The 19,837-nt window shown below is 40.9% G+C and overlaps 2 protein-coding genes across 9 annotated transcripts in view; both read right to left on the bottom strand.

The window, feature by feature from the left end:
- Nucleotides 1-9,764, bottom strand: part of KREMEN1 (kringle containing transmembrane protein 1) — a 34,097-nt gene extending 24,333 nt beyond the window's left edge. For 3 of the 5 annotated variants that reach the window (XM_062009822.1, XM_062009821.1, XM_062009823.1), the window contains exon 1: nucleotides 8,607-8,880. In XM_062009822.1, the coding sequence (XP_061865806.1) occupies nucleotides 8,607-8,685 (79 nt within the window). In that variant the 5' untranslated portion in view covers nucleotides 8,686-8,880. Of the gene's footprint in view, nucleotides 1-5,328; nucleotides 5,383-8,300; nucleotides 8,580-8,606; nucleotides 8,881-9,217 lie in introns of those variants that run through there. The other 2 variants (XM_062009824.1, XM_062009825.1) reach the window with 2 other exon arrangements.
- Nucleotides 1-19,837, bottom strand: part of SUSD2 (sushi domain containing 2) — a 38,848-nt gene that overhangs the window by 1,249 nt on the left and 17,762 nt on the right. Inside the window, exons 15-16 of one of the 4 annotated variants that reach the window (XM_062009818.1) lie at nucleotides 13,895-13,985; nucleotides 10,072-10,156 (exon numbers count right to left, since the gene is read on the bottom strand). In XM_062009818.1, coding sequence (XP_061865802.1) covers nucleotides 10,117-10,156; nucleotides 13,895-13,985 — 131 coding nt within the window. In that variant the 3' untranslated portion in view covers nucleotides 10,072-10,116. Of the gene's footprint in view, nucleotides 1-10,071; nucleotides 10,157-11,950; nucleotides 12,988-13,894; nucleotides 13,986-17,217; nucleotides 17,343-19,720; nucleotides 19,794-19,837 lie in introns of those variants that run through there. The other 3 variants (XM_062009817.1, XM_062009819.1, XM_062009820.1) reach the window with 3 other exon arrangements.

Raw genomic sequence — 19,837 nt, forward strand, 5'->3', positions numbered from 1 at the left:
TTAAAACTGCCGCACTGCACTACTGTAAACATTTCTTTGTACTGAGAAGAGTTACTGGGGAAAGTCACAAAGGCCTCCTACTAACTGCATGCTTCAAGTTCTCTTTTATCTGACAGTATTCTCTGTAGAAACCATGAAACAGCTGCAGAGATGTTCTCCTGCCCTGAGGGAAAGGGAGAGTCCTCTGAAGTGGAGTATGCTGATCTCAGATGTCCCTCATGAGATGTACCTTGCAAAACAAGGCTAGAAAGACCTGTGTGGCTGCAGTTAGAAGAGAGGAAAAGCCCCATCCTCAGCTTAATCCTGATAATAGCAGTACACCTTTTCTCTATTTGGAAATACTATGAGAGAAGGGAAAATATATGATTAAAATCATGCCATGAGTTTAGTCTGGGCCCACAAATATCAGAACAGTGCAATTCTAATTATTATTTCACACTTTTATTCCACAGCAGATGAAAGCTAATTTTTTTGTGCTTTCACTGCGCATTTTCATGCCTAGGCAAGTTAGGATTTCTATTAAATGGAATTTTGTTGCTGAAGGCACTCAGAAGCAGAGCCTGCACAGCCGTTAATGTATACTGCTATCATCCACAGGCAAAAAGCTGTCTAATTTAACAAAAACAAGCTTCAAGCCAGTACTCCCCATTACTGTAATTTACCTGACTGCCTTAGCTATGCAGGTGAGATACATATAATTACTTGAAAATGCAAATCTGAGTTTCCAGTATTTAGGCGACCACAGATATTTGCATAAACATATGAAAAAAACCCCCGCACTTTAATGTCACCAAACGGATGCAACTTTCTTCAATACCTCTCTTGCTTTGCAGTTAATGTAAGTTTTCGTATGTCCTAGCTGGAAAATGTAAGATGATGAATTTTGCAGAAAAGAGAGGAAAATGTAATCAAATGAGATAAAATAACATTTATTTTAAAGAAGCAGCTATGAGAAGTGATAAACACATCCAGAAAAGCCTTTCTTCTTCAGCTCCATCTACTTCAGCTTAGTCCTATTACTTTTCTTATCACTTCTAAATGAGAGGCACTATGTACTAACATCTACTCAGAATGCAAGGAATGCTACAATACCTGAATGTAATCTGGCACACAGACTAAAGTGAACATCAACCCATTTTAGGATCTGCTAAGACTGGCCCATGCTTTAACTTGCAGTGGCAACTGCCTTTCATTTTCATGTCAGCTTTCTTTAAAAATAGATTTTCTTCAAATTTCATTGTGCTAGCACCATAAAAAGAAGAGTCAGAGCTCTCCTTATTCCTCTTAGCTGTAGATTTTTGTTCTCAAGACAACAGGTAGCTGTAACAGTGTCTCCTGTGTTCTTTTGCACTACAGCAAGAGATTTGGGGAAAATGTGCCATATGAGTTGAAGTTTCCCTGTCTTTGTAGCATCTGGATGTGGAAGAGGGAGGCAATGAGATACTACATAAAATCATTGATTATCCCAGAAAAAGCAAAATTAAAACCTTTCTTTAACTTATCAAATTTAGCAGCTGTTATTGTGTTACAGGGAATTTGCTAGCAATTTATCATTTTTTTAATGATTAGTAATAATTTTGCTACAGCATTGCAGTGCAATCCTTTCAAGTAAATATTGGCATTTTAATATCAGGTCCTCAGTTTTATATTCTTTTACCTTGAACAATCAGCTTTGAGATCTGCTGAAATATATTTTATACAATTTTCTATGAAATTCCTAGTACCATGGACATAGATCACAGCATATTCAATATCTGGGCAATAAACAGATGAATTCTTCTATTACACTTGATGGCTTTCCTGTATTTTGCTGCACTGTATTTTGCCTTAGCAATCTCTCTATGAAATTAATATTCCCAATGTGCTGAAGGAGCAAAGTGAATGTTTCATCTGCATAAAGACCACTGTCCTCTTCATTTCAAATCCACAGGCTGCACTTCAAAGACAAAAGTCCTAAAATATTCTTGATAAGCTCCATCCCACTTTTCTCCTCGCAACAGTGGTGTGATAATTCTGTGAAAAGGTGAGCTTAAAAAAGGTCAGCCAGATTTGTCTGCACAAAGCTAATCCAGTAGAGGTCATATAAATAAAACAGAAAAAAAAGACTGAACACTACTGGTAAAACTCTTGGGCTTACTCAGATTACCTGATTGGTAGATTACAATTATGAGGAAGAAAAAAAATAAACTACTACCTCTCCTTTACTGTTCTGGCACCTGCTGAATTCAACTGACTTAACATTGGTTGATACCTCTATGTTACTTTAGGCTATGAAGCCCTTCGCTTGGAATTTAAGTAATACTACAGCAATGACTCAAAGATTCTATGAATTTCAGGAAGCTTTATTCCCTAAAGTTTTCTAAGCCTATATTATGACAGAACTGGCACTGTTTCCAAGTTCTCTCTGAGTAGCAAAGACAACAAGGGAAGAACAGGCACATTGTGGAGGTTAAAACAGCTTCCTAGAAGGCATCAGAGTGCTACTGTGTTTGATAGATTTGCCACTTGGTTTCTGGTCATATACCTAAGGCTCCATTTAAACTATCCTATCAACCATAAACCTACATTAAATCACTAGGATTTTAGACAGGACACAAAGCAAGCTGTGACCATTCAAATCCTCAAGTCTCTGACATATTGCTAAGACCTTAGTCAGCTGCGTTTCAGACATAGTCTGAAGCAGAGGCTTGTGTCAAATCCCTGATTAAAATTAATATTTGTTATTATTTCACTCTATTAACTGCCTAACGATCCTGCTGCTTCTACTGTTTCGAGGGAATGTCTGCAAATGCTATTATCAGAGATAGAATTTCTGCGGTGGTTTTAGTCATGAAAAACTGGAAGGAACCTATGTGTCCCGATCAGGATAATGCTTATGAACCTTAGTGAGAAAACATGGAGAGTAGCGTGTTGTTAGGGCTGTTTTGTTTTCATCACATCAGATGACATGGTCGACAGAAAGATACCTCTTTTTTTTTTCCCCAATGAATACTGAGACTAGGTAAGTATGTATTGAGTGACAACTGCTAGAAAGAAAAAAAGCAGAACATTAGCCTGAGGACGGTTGTCCACAATGAGTGAATGCTCCGTGTGTGACACAGGTTCACAATTAATTTTATAAGAGCCAGATCAACATTTGGAAGATCAAACGGCAGCTGTAGTAGAAATTTCATCCATCTGTTTTGGTTTCTTCTTCGATGTAGGGACCTTACAATGATCATTTATGCCTTTGTTACTTGGGGACTGTATGGCTGCCTGCACTCCACATGGGAGCCACTTCAGGATCATTTGAAAAATTAAGGTAGTGCAGAATGCAACAGCCTGACTTTTTTACTGAATGAAGCATTGATGATAAAATGCTGTCATTTCAGAGTCCACATTCATTTTCTAAGATGGAATTCCAAATATTGGTTTTAATGTCTGAAGTCCTTAGTAGCAAGATGCCCAATTACCTGAGAAGTTCTCATTTTGTGCCACATTACCAGAGACAGAAATAATACAAACATCTGAATTTAATCTGCAGTCTTTTCTGTACAAATGTGATGAAAAGCAAAGAAAACAGCTACCTACTTCTCAAATTTTCTTCCTTTTCTGGCTGAGAAATGGAAAATGTTTCAATACTTCTGAGCATTCTTCAAAGCCTGGAGTCTGTCAAAGACATGTTTAGAGACATTGCAATTTGCGGACTGAAGGGATAGGGGTTTCAGGATGGTTTAAAGGAACTCCTAAAGCACTCTTCTAAGTTTGGGGCATGCACATAGCTTTTGAGACTGGAAATTCAGGATTACCAAATTACTAGTATTTCAGTGAAAAAATAAAGTTACTTCCTTTAGTTGTTTAAGTTCTTGGAGTGCTGACTAGTGGACAAAGAGATAAAAAGATCACAACAATTATCAATCAAAACTAGTCTACGTAGGACAGGGATTATCCTACCAGCTAGTGTGCAACAAGAAACAAAGTTTTGTTTTAACAGTCTCCAGATTGATGACTGGTAAATGAAAGTATTTGCTATTTAAATCTCAGGTTTCGTTACAGTCCTGTGATAGCCAGAACATTAAATGTTCTTTAAGGCTTGAGCAAGGAATAAAGGTTCCTTGAATTTGTGCGCTGTAACTGCCTGCTCAGTTCTCAATTGTTTTGCCTACAGCCTTTCAGAACAATCAGAAAAATGCTTAAGTAGAATACAAGGATATGGAACCAAAGGTGCCAGGTCTGATAACAGCACTGATAATAACTAGGTGTCAGTTTCTTAATGTTTGTGCTTGCGTAGTCATCTAAGAAGGGTTTTAAGTCATTTCCCTTCTACCTAAACTGTTCCACTTCTAGCTAGAGATTGCAATTTAAGCACTCCTCCTTAAATGAAAGCACTGTATCTAGGTGCAGATGGCAACAGTTACAGGCACTAACCAGATGCTGCAGTCTCTAATTTGATTGAAAGGGTATAATTAGACAGCAGAAACACTTCAATGAGAGAGTAATGCACAGAGGAAAGGACAGAAACCACTTAACTGATGCCAAGATACCCCAGCAGTAACAGAGGCAGGGGCCCACGGAGAAGAAGGGGCAGAACACCAAATTACCTTCTTCAGATGAGAACATTTTTGTTTCCCTATGGATGCGAATAGGGATTCTATTATCATAGGTTGCCACAGTTCTTCATGTGGGAACACTGATTAAAACCAGAAGAAGTTTCATGAGATCAAAGACACAAATATGGCTTCTGTGGTCATTATTAAAAATAGTTTTAGCAGTGCAACGGTTTTCTTTGAAGATGCAGTTTTATCGATTGAACCAAAAGTTCATTTGCATACCGTCATATGATTGGTCAGAAGAAAAATTAATCTCATTCCATATTATGTTACAATGCAAAATAAGGCAGTTTTAGACCTACCCAAGTGAGAAAATAGTGCAGCATTTTTACATTCCAATACCTTACTATTCTGACTAATATTAATATAACAAAGGCCATTATCAAAACTATTCTGTAACGGTAAAAAAAAGCAACCCACAACACTACAGTGGATATGAACTAAAGAGAAAAAAAAACCTCAGGAAAGAATGACCCTTGCTTAAAACTGCAAATTGCACAACCACAAGAAAATAACTCCCCATTTAGTAAATCAGCCAGTTAAATTGTGATGTGATGCTATGAGGGCACTCAGATCATTTCTCCTTTAAAGTGCAGAGACACCACATGTAGTTTAAAAATGTCTCATCCACACAGACAATCATACGTACAGATATATCTATTTAATTAATTTCCTGGTCAGAACCAGAGTCTTACTTAGCATTGGTCCAAACCAGAGAGCAGCCACAGTAAATACTCACCTGACACTTGATCAAATGTTGACTTGTCTGTCTGCGCTGTAACAATCCACATTCCTGGGAATGTATAGACATGTGGAGTTACATACTTGTGTTCCTTGGCAGTGTTTCAGTTGTAATAAACGTAAACTTGCTATTCTTGTGAAACTTTGATTACTAACCTAATAACTTATTAATCACTATCTGACTGGCCAGACCCTTTCTGGAATATGTTGGAAGAATGATATGAGCACAAGAAGCAATTATCATTATTTGTAATGCTCAAAAGTATGTATTTTGTACCTCTTTTTCTTTTATTTGTTATATGCTGTATTAGCCGTAGCTTTGCAGCTGCTGGCTGTTCCTCAGCTGCAAGATACAAACACACTTGCCTGTCTTGTCATTCTTGATCACTGGAAGTAAGAATGCATGATGTGGCCCTATAAGAATTTGCTTTTCCTTACTTGTTTTCCTTGTGAAATTTTAAAACTGTTGTTCCATTATCAAGCATGGCAGACTAAATCCCTTTGGAAATTTTATCAGGATGGGCCACAGTGTGTGGACAGAGGGAGTGGCCAAATGAGCAACCATTATGGTGTGATATGACAAAGAATGCAAATTTTGCAGCTGGCAGCATGTAATCCCTACCTCACTTCCACTTCTTTGGCTCCATTTTGCCTAGATCCATTCACACAGCTCTGGATTTTGAGTTACACTCTTTGCATGTACAAGCATAACATGCTAAAGTGTCTGACTATTTTCTATCTAGCTAGAAATGCTTTTTCAATTATTTCCAAGATGATTGCATTGGGCATATCAAGTAGAGTTGCTTCTCTAAATCAGCAAGATGGGCAGAAGAAGATGACAAGCGAGACAAGGTTGCGAAAGAAGGCTGAAATAGTAGCTCAAAGGAAAGACTCATCTGGGAAGAAAACCAAGGACATGGCAACTCAATATTGCTAAATGGAAAGAAAACAAATTAAAATGAAATTCATAGTCAATTCAAATTAATTTCTGATGGTGAAATTAAATGATCGCTATAAATACAGAAAACAGAAGTGAGAACTTACTGGAATTAGTATATACAGTAACATTTGTTCACTGACAATAGTACTTGCTGAAGGCATTTCCATTTCATTTTCCTTGTAACAAAAAACTCACTAAATCTAGACAGTCCTTTAATGTTAGGCAATCTATTCATGCATCTCGTATTTTTTATTCACTTGAGAAATGTGGCATAAGTGAAGTCGGAACGTGCAAATGTCAGTGTTTCGATCAATACAACTTGTTAAGACATCACACAGCAAAGCAGAAATATTCTGTGAAAAGTAGCTGAGTACTATGTGCAAAATAATTGCTAGCTCTCTCTAATATCTGCCAATTTCAGTATTTTTTAATAAGGCAATTCCAGAAGGTAAAGTCTCTCCCCTATTTTGGCAAATGATGGTGTGATACAGCATATACTTTGACTGCATTTTACAATAAATTTACAAAGACATGGATTTATAAAAAAGGGCAATAAAAACCTACCATATGACAAACTGCCTTACAAAAGAAACGTTCATGTTTGTCATTTCTGAATTCTGTGTACTGTAAGTGCAACACAACCAAACTAATCCCATTTCAGTCCTGTGGGATTACAAGGTCAAGAAGAAGATCCTGAGATACAGTTTGTGCAGATCAGCAACTCTGCAGGTGTTGTACATGCCATATAAATTTGCAGGTCCTTGTTGAAGTACAGATTTGCTGTTTCCAGATTCTTTAGCAGCAGAGACATAGGTGGCAGTGCTTTCTAGATCCATTCTCCTTTGCTACCTTTTCACTCAGAGGCATAATATATTCTTCACCTTCTGCTGCGCAGCCCAGCTGCTTGTGTTCAGTCATTTCTGTCCCCTTTAGTGGCTGCCAGTGAGTGCAATTAGACATCAGGTAGAGGATGGAAGTGCAAGTGCATAAACAAGCAGGAACCTGTGAAGCCTATGAACCAAAGATTCACCAAAGAGCCTGAACTTGCTGTCATGCAGTTTGCTGTGAGAGGCATGGTCACATACAAAGTGTTGTGTCCGCAGTTCTGCTCAGAAACCTTACAAGACAGTATTCTTCAACTAAAGCAAAGGAAGGACTACTTGCTGTGTACACCAAACATGTCCTAATGGTACTTGGAACAGACTGTTAGACATGGCCTAGACATGTCCATGTCTAGGCAGCTCTCTAAATGCTTCTCTGAAAATACTCTCACATTTTATTCAGTTCAGACTTCACGTAACTTCTGAGAAGTTGTAAAGTTTACCTTCTGAGTCCTCTTTCATAGAAAAGGTTGGAAAAGATCCTTTAAGATCATCCACTCCTTTCCAGTGAAAGGTTTTGTTTGGTTTTGTTTTTCCCCCAAGAAAATCTACATAAGTGTTTTCTGAATCTAACTAAGTGCATCTACAAATACTTGATGACCAAAGTATCTATTTATGGCAAAAGGATGTAGAGTAAATTCTATGTTATAAAGAACAACTACTAGAATCTGCAAAGCGTATCCAAGAGAACCATGCATCTGATGGCTGTGAGACGGTGATCATCTGGAATGGTCACTTCAGATTTTATGAAGCTGGGCTAAAGTTTATCAGAGAACCACAGTACTTGAAACCATGAGTAACAACAGAGGTGGGGACAAAAGTGTAGAGGAATTTTAAATGAAAAAAAAAATCACACTAACTGGTAGCAAAGCTTCAGGCTTCTGAGATTTCCTGGCTAAGTGTGCAGCTGAATGATCAAAGGAATCCACACTTGACAGAGCCGGGGCAGCATGCTGCAGACAGGTGAGATGGCCACCCTCCAAGCTCTGGCTCTGCAGCCCCGATTCTGCCCTGCTACTACTGGGTATCTTATTTCCCAGTAAGCATACCCACACCTCACACTCTCTTCTCCCTCCAGATACCTCTCTTCTGCAGATCTCACTACCAAAGCATGTATATGGAGAAATATGGCAGTCTTCTTCCTCTTACCTCATGTTTTCGTACAGTTTTCCGAGCTCCCAGCTCAGCGAGCAATAGAAGATCTTCAAATGCCCACACGCTGCAAACTGCACGAACATACCCTGAGCAACTCTGAGCCGTCTCTGACGCCCAGGAAGGGACGTCTTCCCGGCCTCAAAGAGGCGCTGCCGGGCAGCAGAGCCCTTCCGCGGGCGGCTGCGCTGCAGCTCCGCGTTTGCGGAGCTCAGGGAGAGCCCGCTCTGCCCCGCCGCACTGCGCTGCGAGGAGAAGCCCCAAACGCGCCCCCTTCCCGGCTCCCCGCGACGCGTCACTCACCAGGGAGAGCAGGCTCCCGGCAGCAGCTCAGCGCCAGCCCCGAAAAGGCCAGGACGGCGGCGAGGGCGGGGGGCTCCATGGGCAGCGGCCGCCGGGCCGCACCGCCCTCGCAGGCGGCAGCCCCAGCGCTCCAGGAGCAGAGGTGGCTGCGGACGGCCGGGAAGAGTGCAAAGTGCGGGAAGCGGAGGCCCTACAGCATGTGTCCTGTAACTGCGCCCCGGCGAGGTGCCGAGTGGCAGATGAGGGATCCTATTACCAGCCATGTGACAGGAAAGGATAGAGACCAACATCCCAACCTGCTGCAGCGCGGGACGACAGAGCTGATCTTACTTTTGACACTGACAGGTTCGGGGTGCCGATGCTCGCTCCGGAGCCAGCACGGGGGCTCCGCCGAGTTCTCCTCGCAGGCAGCGAGGCAGCGGCAGGGTGACCCTGCCGCCCCCACTCCTCCGCCCCTGCAGCGACCCACGTCTCGCTCTCGTCACTCCCTTCTGCGCTCTCGCACCCAGTCTCCGGCTGTAGCCTAAGCCGCGGGCTCTGCCTGCTGCCAGCCACTGCCCCGGCCCTGCGCTCGCCCTCAGGCCGGCTAGGGTCTCACTGGGGTTACCTACCAGCTGATGGGAGCACACAGGTGCAGCACCTCTCCCGTCCCATGAAGCGCGGCGGGTGGGGGAAGGGGAGGGCGCCGGCCGGGAAAGAACGCTACAAACTCTGCGGTAGTCCCATGGAGCTCCCTAAAGCGCGCGGCGGAGGGCTGCGCCCGAGCAGCGCTGTGCCGAGCGGCGCGGCCGTCAGCAGGTCGGCGTGCGGCGAAGTTCAAGCGCCACGTGCGGTTTTAGGCATCGTTCTGAAACTGTCTGGGCGGCCAAGCCGTGTCGGCGCGGCTCCCGCACAGAGCGCACCGGGAGCAAGCACCGCGGGCACAGCCGCCTCCCGGCCGCGCTGCAGAGGCCCGGGACGCAGCTGGCGGCCGGGCCCGGGCAGAGACGCCGGCACAGGGGCCCACGCGGACGCATGCGGGCACTCGGAGGCAGACACGTGGGCGCCCGGGCACGCAAAGAGTCACGAGACACTCGCAGATGGACGCGCAGACACCGCGGGACACGCGCGATCGCAAGGCAGCGTGTGTACCCACTGATATCAATGTGCCAAGGGACAAACACACCTCAGCGAACAGACCGTGGAACCGACATAAAAAGAACAGCGCAGCTTTCCGTGAATGGTGAGTGCACGTGCAGAGAATTTCACGTACACCCCCCGCCCCCATCTACACGCAGACAGCGAAGGACAAAAAACCGCAATTGCCAAAGTGGTACTAATAAAGCTATCGTCAAACTGATACAAAGGCCTATTAGCTGATCTGTGAGACATTTCAGCAGTGGCAGTGATGCTTTGCTAAAAAACAACCAACAGGAAAAAACCCCTTAACACCGTCAGCAAAAAACATACAGAAAGTTATACTTGCTTTGTCAGGAGCAGGAGGGTAAACATTCTTGTCCTTGTAGCACCTTTACGTCATTGCCATGTAATGGGGTGGCACCTTCAAACACCTAAAAGGGAGAGAGCAATTTTGCTACTCTGAAGTTGCAACAAAATATGGTTTGTAGGCCTTAAATACTGTATCAGTATGCACTATGGCATGTCTTACTTTCAGCATGCAGAAACCTCTTACATAAAGCTGTAAGACTGATTTGGAGGAGAAAAACTTGCTTCAACTTCTTTTGTCTTTTGCAGTACATATGACAAGTAGAAAAAGCATTACATACTAGCTTTACATGTATATTTTGACACTACAGCATAATAATGTGCCACATTCCTATTTCTTTGAGCTGAATTACTAGTGAATGTTGAATTTTTAAGCTGATGAAATATTGAAAAACAAGTATCAGTGTTCTGTTAGCTTGGTGTTCTGATTATTATTTTTTTTCTAGTGGCAAATGCAGAAATCTTTTGTTCCTTTGCACACATACAAATATAAATTTGTTCAGTTATTTGGCTCACAAATTCTGCTGAAGTTCTGGTCCTGAATTCTGTTTGCACAAGAGTGTTGTGAGCAGACCTGATTTTGTTGCAACCGAATACGTGTGTGTGTATGTCTATGTGTGCATGCACACGAATCTGTATGTATAAATGAGAGAATTAGAGATCACTGTGATGGGAAAGTTACCGGTACTGACCAGAAGGAACAGCTTGTGGTGACGGTGTTTGTTTTTACTACTGCTTTGTTTAACGTGGGCTAAACCAAATAATTCTGATTTGCATAAATTGTCTGTATTCTCAGATTAACATAAACAAAATTCAGGAGTTCCAAAGTTCTAATTCATTCCATGTATTCCCTTCCCAGTCTGAGCTACTGACATTGAGTGCTCCTAGCATTCCTTTACAAGTCATTGTAAAGCACTTCCTTGTGGAACATGCTGCCTAACAACATACAACACATTACTACTTTGTGATCTAATGACCCACAAAATTCTCCTCTCCAAGGACCAGGACCCCACTTTGTTACTTATTGACCCAATTTTTGTTCAATTTTATGTAGCATTTTGTTCTTTAAAGACACTGGAATGGAGCTAGTTTACCAACTTTTAACACTATATTGATATCAAAGTCCGCAGAATCAACCTTATTTATCTCCAAAAAGTGAATTCAGCTTTCCAGCACTCCCGGGCAAAATCACCATTCATTCATTCTGCTACCCACTTTCTCCACTAATCAGTTAATCATTTGCACACACAGTTGATACACATGCAAACATCAGTTGCACTTTTTTTTTCCCCCCAAAACACTGGCAGCACACTGGGAATGGACATTTTTTTGACAACGATCATTCCCCAGTTTTTTTTGTTTTTTTTTTTTTACAAGATTCTTTCCATCGCACAGAATTGTTTGTATTTCAGCTTACTCTATTCAAGATCACTCATTCTCATTTTGTAATTTTCGGCTTGTGGTTTGTGGTCTCTGTTTACAAATGGCAACAATGGCAACAGCAGCTAATAAGTAATGAATCATTTTATACTTCATAATACACGGTCTGAGGCATTTCTTTCAATTTGCCTTGTTCCCATTATGATGTAAAATCTGTACTATTTCGCTCATCTAGTTTTCATGTATATTTGGTACGTAGTTTGTCCTTCCTTTTTGAAACCACCATTATTTCCCCGTAGTTTATGAATTAAAGACCTTAGAAAACCAGACCAAACAATCTGCAAAAATTAGTAATTATTTCACTATCCAAAAGAGTTGCACAATACAGAACAGACTTCACAAACCCTCTGGGATGTGGGCAAAAACAAATGGTGTGGGGTTGTTTTTTTGAAAAAAAAGGATTCTGTACAAGGTACTAGTTCAGAAATTACTTTTTAATGAAACACATTGTAATGTAGCTAGATATTAAAAAGAAAAAAAAAGAAACTATGCATATTGCAGTTATTCAAGGAAAGCATTGCAAGCTTTGCAAAACATTTCCAGAGCAGGTGACAGAATTTTTTTTTGTTTTGAAGGTGCATTCAAATTGGAAAGTTGAATTACAGAATCTTAAGGGTTTGAAGGGACCTCAAAAGATCATCTAGTCCAACTGCCTTGCCAGAGCAGGACCTCCTATAAAGGTGATTTTTAAAAAAATCATTGTAAGTTAACCTGGACGGAAAGGTTTCATTTTCTGAGTACGTCTCCTCTCTCCACCCCAATTGTATGCTTTTGAAATTAGGCCAGACCTGAAACAAAAGTGTCACTTTGAATTTGTATTCAGAAACTTGCCAAATTGTAAGAATGTAATATTTAACTATCTCCCTACTAAAAAAAAACCCCAACAATCCATAAATTCAACCTGACTTACCAGTAGTCCATCGGACTTTGCATCCACTTTTACAGCTATCTAAATCAGCCTTACACGGCCTCAGAGAAGGCAAATGTTTCTCTGATAATGACTAGCATATTGAGCTAGGATTCTTTGCATTTTACCAGTTTTCAAGTAAAAGAAGAAAAGTGTAGAGACACCATGAACTCCTTGGATTTTGTCAGATCTCTGGTTCTGCTGGCAGGAGTGTGACTGAGGAAACTAATGCCTGTAACTTTGAAACTGATGCTTTCATAAGCATTATCGTGTGCTTGTGGACTGAAAGCTGAGCCTGTCATGATACAATCCCAGGAAGCTAATTAGCATTTCCCATATAATTCACCATTCATGATATTGAAAGCAGAAATAAAATTATAGTATACTATATAAAACCATTGTTTGTGTTTAGAAAGACTATCTTCGTTGCTGTGGGCGATTTAATCCTCTGCGCTTGCTGTATTTCATTAAAAATTCCTCGGGAATTTCATTGTTTCTTGTTCAGATACAACTGGAAGCTCTGAAACAACTTTCTGGTTGCCTTTGTGTCTTTGGGAGAAAAGACAAAGAAAAAGTTTTAAAATATCCCAGAAGGCTAGAGAGGACTGTTAAAGTAGTTTATATCATTGCTTAGATCAAGGTGAGGAGAATATCGGGTTAGGTGAAGTAGTAACGTTGCACCAATTTTTAAAGTACTAGTTCTGTGTAATTCCAGTGTATACTTCCTCCAAGGAAAAATACTTCTGCCCTGTCATACACTACTGGAGATTAAAAATATTTAAATTAACAAAAGTAGTGACTGAAGGATATGTAGCACACCTTCTATTTGAGCAAACATGCAATGAAATTAGAGACTACTGAAGGTTATCCCTGTGCAACAATCAATTTCTGATTTCTAGTTTGATGGTCTAAATTATAGGAACAAAAAGAGAAATTGAGCAAATGTTATGAATTATGTACAGATTATATGAAAACATAACAACCTTTTAAAACAAAAGACTAAAACCTCAAAGAAGTAATTTACAAGCCACATAACAGTTTCTAAAGATTTCTTCTTAACCTTTAATAGTTTTCCTATCAAGTTTATTTCTGTGTGCTAGAAAGGTTCCAAGATGGGGCTGCAAAATGAATTCTATTCATCTCCGGCAAAAGAGGCATATAAGCATTCTCTAGACAAATGATGCATAACTAGAAGTGGGAATATATTCAAAGATAGGTGAAAATTTACAGTATCCTGCAATGCATTCCTTAGCTGCTACATCAAATTTATCCTAATTGTACCACAAGCACACCGGTTCTGAAACAGAAGACTTTTAATCAGATAGCCTTATCACTCAACAAATAAATTACTTTGACTGAAAAATCCTGTTCCTTTTCAATCCATCAATCAATTGATCAATCACAGGTTTGCACGTTTAGCATGTTCATTTGTGTTTCCAGTTCAATGGAATCTTACCTCTCCTTTCTACACAAGAAAGTCAGACGTGCCAGCACTGCAAGACCGACTACTCCAAATACGCAACCAAGAATAATTACTTGATTGATATCTGAAAAACAGAGACCAACCAAACAAATCAGGAAGAGACATCAATACATTTCTTCATATCTGTTCGAATGTAGTCACCTGTGACATTTTTTTACACTGTACATATACTGTTATACTGTTATTTGTATTCATGGGACAAATTGGTAAATAGTAGGAACTCACATAATTCCTACATTTGACAGTTAGGGTAGGTGGCTGCAAATCCATTTTAACACAAAGAAAGGATGGCTAGTGATTAATATGTAGTCAACATCATGACTCTACAATATTTATGTAGAACTGCCAAACCCAACAGCTGACAGTTTTTCAATCCTTTTTCCATATGGTTTGATTGCTTTAAAAATTGCCCCTATTTTGGCATTACAATTTTGAAATTGTCTCCGCTGCTTAAGGCTCTGTGTAAAAGACAGCAAAAGTGACTGTTCTGATGTGAGTGCAGTGAACATGCTAAAAGTGTCAATTTAATTCTGCAACTGCATAATAAGGACTCGGGAAGGAGAAAGAAATCAGATATGAAAATGTGGCAGGTCCATCTTAGAGCTGACTGGCACTGGCCCTGACAGATACAGGGGAAGCTTCTAGAAGCTCTTTGTTTAAAGATACAACCTCTGTAGCTCCCTGCTACCAAAACCTGGCCACACAAAACCAAATCTTCTTTCTTATTCTACTCAAGAGTTGCAGGTTACCAGTTCTGTCACTTTCCTGCTGATGTGGGACAGGGCTAGTAGGATGCTGTGTGGTCATTGGTGAGCAACAGAAACTAAAGACGTGACACAGGTAAAATTTTCACGATGTGAAAGAAAATTGGTAAAAGTTTAGGAGATGCAACACCTGGAGTGAACTGTCTGGGAGAAACAGTGCTTCCTGAATTTTATATTCTTTAAGGAAAATACCTGCAGGAGTACCACTGATGAAAAACTGCAAGTCCCAGTGTGAAAAATCTTTGTCCCAGGCTCAGTGTCAGAGACGCAGTGTTGTTGTTCTAAGGTCAAAGTAGATTCACTACTCTGCCATTTTTTGTCACCCGGCGATAGCACTATACGCACATATCGGGGAGCACATGGCCTATTTAGAGATAGATGAGCAATGGTGCATCTGAGCTTTAACACATCTGGTCTGCACTGTTGCCAGGCCTTCCTTCCATTGTTTTGTCATGCCTGCAGGAAGAACTGCCTAAACTACAGCGTAGCACATGGTCATGACAGAGTAACGTAGCAGACACTTCTGTGATTCTAGAATAGATAATTTGGTTTCTAATTTAGCTTACACTTAAGCTTTGGAAATAAGTGGGATAAGTAAACTGTTCCACAGTCAGTGGTCCTTCATCCATTAATTTCCATACAAGGCTCAAAACCTTCTCTTTGGCTTATACACATCTTTAAGGCAGGTACTTGGTTTCTGCCAAGTGATCAGAATCCACCGTTGGCCTTAGAAGTTTGGTCCAGTGGTGATTTGCCTCTATTGTGAAATTTTATTTATTTGAGAAATAATAATTTATAAACTCAGGCTATATTTCTTGATTTTAATATGTTTTGTGGCCAGTCTCCTGGAAACAATAGGCAGACAACAATTCCATAATAAGAAGACCTAATGTTTTATGGCATCCTCATCTGAAAAAAAGTGCAGAAGACTAATGAGATTTCTGACAGCTTTCCAAAAAGAACTGTATTTACACAGAGCCTGAGCCTGGAAAATGAAAACTAAAAGTTGAGGAGGAAAAAAATCCACCCAAAAGACAGCCAAAACCACACTGCTTAACAGCACCTAACTATTGTCTGTCACAAACAGATTATATGTGTATATATTGCTAACATTTAAAGTTTTCAGTTGGATTTTACTTCTGATTTTACTAGTCTCCTTTTTGCATTTTCTGGATGGTTTCTTTTTCTTCCTCTATGTGATACTCTGTGAAGGGAGGCTGCTGGGGTACTGGCAAGACTTGGAGTAAGATTCTAATTAGAAGCACAGCAAAATAATTATTAGCAGAGGATTTCCATGGAAACTTTAACTCAAGGAAGCAAAACTCAAAAATAACAATATGCAGGCCCAACAGCATTATTTATATTTGAAATTTCAAATACAAAAATGGATTTTGCAAAGTAACTGGCTTTCTATTTTCTGAGTTTCTGTCTCTCTTCCTATCCGGTTTTCATAGTACTCATCCTTTATTTGAACCATTCTATTATAAGTGTTTGAAAAACAGAAGCATATAGCGACCTTGGTCATGTGCAATAGAGAGCTTGAATGTGACGTGCCACAAAATTGAAGCAAGCGTAACGGGCACAGCACTGTGAAGAAAAGCCCCTGGAAGCTGACAGTAATAAAGGCCTGTGCCCTGTGTTCTTGACCCCAGCATGAAAGAAATAATTTGAAAAAGTACGTTTAATCGTTCACGCTGGAAGTAAAAATGTAACCACTAATCACAGTGGCTAGCTCAGTGGTCACCCATTGAGGCGTCCAGGACTTTGGAAGTGCTGTCCTCTAATTTTGTCAGCATTTTCCTGGCATCAAGAAGGCCTCCTGACACAGGGCTTGATAAAATGGATGTCGGTTAAACGGCAGCATATGCTGCTGTGTAAAGAGGAAAACAATAAAGAAAATTGACCTCAGTAACAACAGATTTTGGCAACGTGAAGACCTTTTCCATCTTTATGCTGAATTCAGAATCAATGCAAGGACAACTGGCACTGGATTTCAACTGTGTTGTAGACCAAAGGTGGAAATGTATTCGCTTAGAACTCATCCATGTAGAAAGCAAGTACTAGCTGTCCATGCTATGAAAATACCATAAGGAACTTGTGGAAACAGTGGATGTCTCAAACATTGTGTCAACTCAGGGTTGCTATGGTATTGCTATGAATAGGGGCAAGGCTGTCATGGTATGTCTCCCAGTCTAACCACAAAAAGGAACTAGGACTGAGACAGAAGCCTGCAGAGGCGGGTTGCAGCCAAAGTTCCTAGTAAGTTCCTAGAGAAGTGGTTAAAATAACACCACAGGGGACAGACTGCATTGTGTGTGAACACCACCATATCACTTAAGGGGTCTACTGTCTAGAAAGACCACCAAAGACCCTCACTGAGCAAGCGCAGGGTTGCTCCTGAAAGACTCCACCTATCCCTGCCCCATACGTAAAAGAGACACCACTCACTCTCTCCTGCTGTGCTAATTAATTAAAGGGGCTGAACTTAACTTGTCCATGGATAAAAGACACGACTGCACAGGGTCCAGGGGGATCCGCACTGCTGACACACCCGGAGCGAACTTTGCACCAACAGGATCACGGGTGGTAAGCTCTTTCTCATTCTCTCTCACTATTTCTCATTCTCTCTCTGTGTGCTCTTGAAGGACTTCTTAAAGCTTTGTGAAATCAAAAAACTTTTAATCACACCATTTGACCTTGTTTGTGTCTTAATACAGCCCAAGGAGTATTTATTAAACATTGCTGCATTCAGAACGTGACAAATACTAGAGGTTTATACCTAAGTTGGACTGTTCTGCCTATCTTCTCTGGAGAGGCTTGGACCTGTCAATAAAATAATCTTCTCAAACAGAGACTGATATCCCGTAGCATAACTTATGATGCCAAAAGAGGCTAGAAATGAATGCCATTATTAGGACACAGCAGTAAAAAAAATTGAACAGCTGTGTATGCAAGTTGTATTTTATATTGTTTCCATCAGGTGTCAGTATTGTCCCTATCCTGCTGCTGTGGGCATCAGTGCCATACTCCAACTCCCTGAGACCGATAAAAAAGGAAAGTCTTGGTTACAATCAGTTCAATAACATTCTTTCACACCTTGTTGTTCTTTGTCATCTTTCGGGAAACTATGTCCCGGAAAACATTGCATTTTCATAAAGCTGCGGCACATCTCCAGGATTCTGGATGCAGTTAATCTCTGCATATCTTCCAACTCCTTCCCTCCTATCTCTCAGGACTGGCTTTTCTTCCCCTTTTCTGTAGTGTAAATGTCAGCATCCAGTTTGCTTATTGAGACTGACTGGCTCCTATCCACTATGTACGTGGTTGACAGCAAGAATGGAAAAATGCTTTTAGGTTTCAGCTTGGCAAAGTATTTTGCCACTGACTCTTTAAGATCTGGCCTTACTTTGCAAAGATTTCATTCTTCCAGACTTTTGACAGATGGTGTATTATTACTGTGAACTACCAAGCATGCTAAATTATCTGCCAAATTTCTGAATCATATTTTCAACAGTTAAGTACTTCATATGCTCCGACCTATCATTTTAAAACAGGAATGTTTTGAAATACCGCTAGTTTCTTTCTTTCCAAAATAGCATCACTACTGAGATTGGCTCCTGTGAACACAATCGGTTGCATATTGATTACCAACAATAGCCGGTCCAAGAAAACATTCCATAAATATTTACTCTTCTATTTAAAATTATGTGGCATTCCCTGCTTTGTCTGTGCAAATGTTCAATAATTATGCTGTCGAAACTCACTGCAGTCTCTCTCAAAAATATCACTAAATGTGCAGAACTACTTTGGAAATGATCAAGCAATTGGTGCAGTCCTGCAGAGGCTGATGAAGTGTGTCACCTAGCCAAGAATTCCTTGCTGATATGTTGTGCACTTTCCACATTTCTTTGTAAGGTGCTTCGAATTCACATCTATTGATATGAATTATTAGATAAGCACTGTCATGAACAATTAACTCGGCACTAGAAGTGCACCAATGTGCCATGTGGCCTTGCATCACCCTGGTGCTTTGACACACTGCTGTCTTGAGGACATTCGGAGTGTGCATTGTATATGAATAAAAGCTGAAACTGTTAGAAAATATTGGGCAGTTCCCCGTAAATCGTAGAGACAGCCCAACTGCTACTAAATCCAAAAATCCCAGGCTAATCGATAATCTAATATTAGTGACACGAGGGGTAATAAGTTTATCTCGTTTATCCTAAATACTATTACACTATTCACAATAATTTTACTGCTATAGAGTAATTTTGTTTTGAGATAACATAATCCTTTAGAACAAAAGACAGGAAGCTTTCCATAAGCATGGGCTTTATCTACTTTCAGATCACAGAATGGTTGAGGTGGGAAGGGATCTCTGGAGGTCATCTTTTTCCAAATTCCCTGTTCGAGCAGGGCCACCCAGAGTCATTTGCCCAATACCGTGTCCCAATGTCTTGTGAATATCTCCAGGGAGGGAGACTCTTCAACCTCTCTGGGCAACCTCGTTCAATCACACTCACAGTAAAAAAGTGTTTCCTGATGTTCATAGGGAACCTCCATTTCAATTTGTGCCCATTGCCTCTGTCCTGCCCCTGGGAACCAGTGAAAACAGCCTAGTTCCATCCTCTTTGCACACTGCCTTCAGGTATTTGTACACATCGACAAGATTCCTCCCTGCTGTGTCCCCTGTCCCAAGCTGCCTGTTCCCCAGGCTGAACAGCTCTCAGCTCTCTCAGCCTTTCCTCATAGGAGGGATGCACTAGTCTACAAATCATCTTCACGGCCCTTCATTTGACTCTCTCCAGCATGTCCAAAACATGGGTTTCTGTCATGCCGAGGAATGCAGCACTGGACACAGTACTACTGAGCAGAAGGGAAGGATCACCTCCCTCAACCTGCTGGCAATACTTTGCCTAATGTAGCCTGGGACACCACGGACTTTCTTTGCCGTAAGGGCACACCGCTAACTTGTGTTCAGCTAGGTGTCCACAGGGTCCCCAGGTCCTTTGTTTCAAAGTTTCTCTTACGGCACTCACTTTATAACGTGTGACTTCACAACCCACCCCTCAGGTGCTTCATACTGGATATATATCAGTGTCAGTTAGCTGCAAAGATTATTAAAACTCTTATTAGTGACGACAGATTGAAA

This window comes from Colius striatus, chromosome 17, assembly GCF_028858725.1.
Source record: "Colius striatus isolate bColStr4 chromosome 17, bColStr4.1.hap1, whole genome shotgun sequence".
In the NCBI taxonomy this organism is placed as follows: domain Eukaryota; kingdom Metazoa; phylum Chordata; class Aves; order Coliiformes; family Coliidae; genus Colius; species Colius striatus.